Below are 5,417 nucleotides of genomic sequence, written 5' to 3' on the forward strand. Positions count from 1 at the left end.
TCCATCTGTAATTCCTGCTGGCCTATTTGCTTTCCCTCACTCAATAGCCAACAGGTAACTTCTGCACTATTTTTATCTTCTTTTCTGTTTTTTAATCTCATTTCTGCATTCTCTGCTGAACACACTTCTTTTCTGAGGCCTCATTCAGTCTGCCTCAGCTCAGTGCTGGTGTCATTCTTTCCTTGACACATTTTCTTCCCTCTGCTTCAGCTGTCTGCTGAGCTTGTGACTCACCTGCTAACTCTTGCCCTTATCTTTGTATCATCTCTGAATGCTCCTTTTGTCCCTGGTCTGCAGGAGTTTCTTTTGGCTTGTCCTTGGTTGCCCTCATCTATCTTATTTCTGTGTGGCGTCATGTGCTGTGACTTTTTATATTAGCAGTTAAAGACCCCTGCCAATTCACACCTGCATTCTTCTGTTATCCATTATTATCCATCTTTTCTCAATGTAGAGAGAGGAGCTATTCTCCTTTTGTATAGCTTGAAGGTAAAACCAAAATATTTATCCCTATTTAACCTCCTTCTCTTTTTCATTCCCTACTGTTATTAAAATACTGACTCACAGTATGCAAGGATCAGGTACTTTTTATCTATATGTATCATCCATTTCAATAACTGCAATTCTATTTTATTTGAGGTTATTTAACTGTCTGCTTCTCGTTAGATGACTGATGGAAGTAGGGTTATGAGTGGCCTTTGCCAGATGAGAATGACCAAAGTTATGAAAAGATATTAGCATAAATCACAGCAAAGGCATCTGAAAGCATGAGAGATTTGAAGATGAAATAAGCTGCTAATTTCCCTGAGAGAGTAATTTTAGATAAAAGATGTCTGAAGTTACATTATGTATTACTTAAAGTCACAAGAAGTTGCTGAAATCCGTGAGAAATAGCGGGCTGCTCTGATTTGTAAGATACAGGTTCCTCATTTCCTTGAGAGGGTTATATATGGAGAATATGGATATGGACAGATAAAAGAGAGAGAAAAATTCTGGGACAAACACAAAAAATACACATTTAAGACCACAGTAGCATACATTTGTTACATAGAAGCGGTTCACTGTGTGACTGAGTCACAATCTGTAAGATTACCTACCTGTTATGTGTATGTGATATTCCTCTTTCAGTATCTTTTGGAAATAAGGTACTTTGAATTGCATGTGTGCTGAAGGCAAGCCTGGAAGATTCACTTCAACATCACCCATAAAATGTGGAAACTCCCAGTCCTGTTAAAAAAAGAAAAATAAGAGCCAAAAAGTAAGATTTCACAGTATATTTTTGCGTTTAAAATGGCTTAAATTAATAAAACAGAAATGTTCTATATTTAAGCCTCCATTGTTGGATTTTCTTACTTTAAATTGGACTGACCTACTTAAAATAGAATACCTTATTTACATTAGATATTACAATATAATTTTTACCTCAACTCCATGTAATTGTATAAAATGTGTATAAAAAGTTCATCTCAGAATGACAGTACTGAACCCAACTTACCAGCTGATAGTACAAAACAGAATAAGGATAAGAATACTTATTAAAAACCTGGCAACACTATGAATACCTATATAAAAACCCTGCTATGCTACTTACTCTAATTTGTAATTTGGCAAACTGCAGGTATGAGATTGGCAAAGGTGGCCTGAGCCTTTCAAACACCACATATATCTATATTCTACTTGTTCAATTTGCAGGGTGTTTTCTGTATTTTGCTTTCCTACATTTAAATAAACAATAACTGCAAGTGCAGGCCGCTCATCACAATCTGCCTGAATCAACTCAAGCACAGTTTTCTCCACTGCCATATTTCAGCTGACAAGGTAATGCTGGAAATGTGGAAGCTCTTACCTAGCATTATGCAAATTTTGGTAGTGTGTGGTACCCCAGCTGAGGAAGAGCTGCATTTAAAGGAATTTTTCACTTGGTTATCTGTACCCACCATCAGTCACTTGAAAATGGGTATGACAGCATGGCTCATTAGAGCCCAAACTGAAAGCAATAGTGCTAGAATCAGGATGATTACTGCCAGTGTCATTACTCTGTGCACTGCAGATTGTTGATGATCTCCTGTTACAAACACACTGTCCCTCTTCCCATGCGCTCTCCTGGATTTGTATTCAACAAGCTGGTGCCACAAGCACCTGAATTACTAAAAATAAGATAAAGGAATCCAAAATGTGAAGAATTTTATGAGTGATTTCTGATTCTTTCACATGAAAACCATTCCAGCATAGCTGTCTTCCCGTGAGAACCAATTCCATTATTCAATTTTCAGTTTTATAAGGATAGAAAGTTTCCTTACAGAGTAATTAAAAAATATTCAAAACTAAGAATCAACTACTAAATTGGGAAAAACTGTTGACTCCCTCAAAGGCAGAGAGGTCCTGCAGAGAGATTTTGGCAAATCAGAGGGCTGGGCAACCACCAACTGTATGAAGTTTAACAAAGACAAATGCCAAGTTATGCACATGTGATAGGGCAACCCTGTCTGTTCCCAGCACACTGGGAAGTAAAATACTGGAAAGCAGTGCTGGAGAAAGGGACCTGAGGGTCCTGGTCAGTAGGAAGTTGAATTTGAGTCAGCAGTGCCCGGGCAACCAGGAGGGCCAACCTTGTCCTGGTGTATCGGGCACAGCATTGGCAGCCGGGCAAGGGAGGGGATTGTCCTGCTTTGCTCTGCTCCTCACCTCGAGTGCTGGGGGCAGGTTTGGAGGCCATATTATAAGACAGATATAAAGCTATTAGAAAGTGTCCAAAGGAGGACAACAAAGATGGTAAAGGACCTTGAGGGGAAGCCCTGTGAGGAGTGACTGTGGTCATTTGGTCTGTTCAGCCTGCAGAAGAGGAGACAGAGGGGAGACCTCATTGAAGTTACAACTTCCTCATGAGGGGAAGAGGAGGGGCAGGCACTGATCTCTGCTCTGTGGTGACCAGTGACAGAATCCAAAGGAATGACCTGAAACTGTGTCCTGGGACATTTATGATATATACCTCAAAAGGTTTCTCCCCAAAGAGTGGTTAAGCACTGGAACAGGCTCCCCAGGTCACAGCACCAGCCTGACAGAGTTGAAGAAGTGTTGGGACAGTGCTCTCAGGCACATGGTGTGATTCTTGGGGTTGTACAGTGCAGAGCCAGAAGTAGTCCTTCTGGGTCCCTTTCAACTGAGGATATTCTATTCTATTCTATTCTATTCTATTCTATTCTATTCTATTCTATTCTATTCTATTCTATTCTATTCTATTCTATATATGACCTCTGAAAGATTAATCACTATATATAACTTAACTTCCAAGACTTGCTAAGGTCTCCAACATTTTCTATAATGAAAGGGAAATTGAAGAGTTTTATGATCTGGAAATAGCACAGCCTGATCACTAACAGCTGATTTGTACTAACTATTTGTTATACTGAGTTAAATGGATTAACAGGGGTACAAGCAAGGAGAAAATCTGACACCCTTTACCTAGTTCTTAATGTTCACAGAAATGCAGATAGTGCCAGTTTACAGATGTAGAAGATAAGAAAAATAAGGATGTTCTCATTTTGCTTTATCATTAATGCAACACACACACTTCTGGTAATACCTGCCCAGCTGCAGTCCCTTACCCTGCATCTGTAGACATCCCCTTGCAGGGGGGCAGGCATTCAAAAAATTCCCAGAGATAAAAATTTTATGCGTGCACACTTTCAGTTCACTGTTTCTAATATACATCTCAGGACTGGCGTCTCTTGTCAACTCATACATACTCTCACCCAGGAAGAAATAGGAAGAAATAAATTACATATTCCTGAAAATAAATGAATGGAGAACTGTGAACTCTGCATTAGTTATAAGTAAACACGGGTCTATAAATTTGGCCTCCTGTTCCTGCCTTGCCCCAAGGCTCCTACTGTGCCTTTTGCTGATTTACAGATAAAATTCCACCAAGCAGAATTTGTACTGGTCTGTGTCTCTGCATCTGAGTTTTTTATTAAGAAGAGTTTTTTCTCATCTGGATCTGAGAACTACCTGATAATAACATTTTCTACATATATGCCCCATACTGTGTGAAGCACGCCTGAATTGTATCATGGCCCTTATTACACTGAAGCACTGTAATATGGTGTGGCCATAACTACAGAGATGGGCACAGACTGGTGCTGCAGACCTCACATCTATAAACAACTCAAATTTCTTCAGCTAAAGAAATGCAGATCTGGGCTGGGCAAAACTACTTTTAGGGGTAACAAGGAAAACAAAGAAGTATCTCACATAAGACACTATCTGTGAAACGTATCTGTAATGTGGAGCTTCAGATCAAGGAGGAAACAGCAGGTCTTGACATGTTATCAAATATAAGAACAGCCCCAAGCAGCTTCTAGCATAAGAAAAAAGAAACCATCATGATGGATATCATATCGTTCCCAGCAAAGGACACCAGATGCCAATGACATGCATTGAACACCATCAAACTGAAACTGCCCATTTCAAGAACCACAGGAACAGAGGGAGGGTGGATGAAACATCAGGAAAAGCAATAGAAACTAAGAAGTGTGTGCATAAGAATTTAGACATTATTATTATTATTATTATTATTATTATTATTATTATTATTATTAATCACTACTACTACTACTACTACTCCTAGTGAAACTTCTTTCTGCACAAAAGTATTCTTTTCTGTAATGATTAGATCTCAACTAATAATCAGTGGCTTACAGTTTTTAAATTTAATTTTAAATCTTGGCTGTATATGTAAAGCCTTCCTCCTCCATAAATAAAATTTTGAATGTAACACCTTTATCAGAACATTTATGCAGTCTGTTCTTTAAGAACAGTCCCATGAAATTACAGAAATAAAATATTTTTTAAAGCCACCAACAAATAATAAAATGTATTTGAAAGCGATTTTAAGACAAGGAAACTAAAATAATGAGTTAAACCTACTGACTTCTATGGAAGTCACTACAGATGCAGCAGTTAGGAAAATGAAGCTTTAAATTAGGGATTAAATGGTCTTTGGATCTTCATTTGACTCACAGCTTTGCTAAGTGTGAGTGTCAGCTGTCCACAGACATTATCACCTGCAGATATATAGCTGTAGTATTATTACTGTGCCAAAGAAAAGTAGATTATTATTACATTTTCAGGCTAATGACAAGATCGGGCTGTCATATCCAAGCCCAACAAAGTGGCCATTTTACTATCTAGATTCTAAGAAAATGTTGTCCAAAATCTTTTGAATGTGTTTGCTTTCTCCCTTACTGACAGCCAAAAGACAACTTAATTTCAGCAATATCCAGAAAACCCTTTTCCTGAGAAATTCAAGATGCCTTGTAGATATATTCCACCTCACTTGAAACAGCTACAGGAATAGACCAAATGTTCAAGCCCATAAATCCAAACACTTCCTACTCTGGAACATAGCTCAGGCCTGCATC

At 38.5% G+C, this 5,417-nt stretch overlaps 1 protein-coding gene across 1 annotated transcript in view; it reads right to left on the reverse strand.

The window, feature by feature from the left end:
* The window catches only part of TMEM117 (transmembrane protein 117), a 180,739-nt gene that overhangs the window by 7,794 nt on the left and 167,528 nt on the right, over window positions 1-5,417 (reverse strand). The window contains exon 7 of the mRNA XM_005419257.2: window positions 1,095-1,224. Within this exon, the coding sequence (XP_005419314.1) occupies window positions 1,095-1,224 (130 nt within the window). The remainder of the gene's footprint in view (window positions 1-1,094; window positions 1,225-5,417) is intronic.

Source organism: Geospiza fortis, unplaced genomic scaffold (assembly GCF_000277835.1).
Source record: "Geospiza fortis unplaced genomic scaffold, GeoFor_1.0 scaffold166, whole genome shotgun sequence".
Classification (NCBI taxonomy): domain Eukaryota; kingdom Metazoa; phylum Chordata; class Aves; order Passeriformes; family Thraupidae; genus Geospiza; species Geospiza fortis.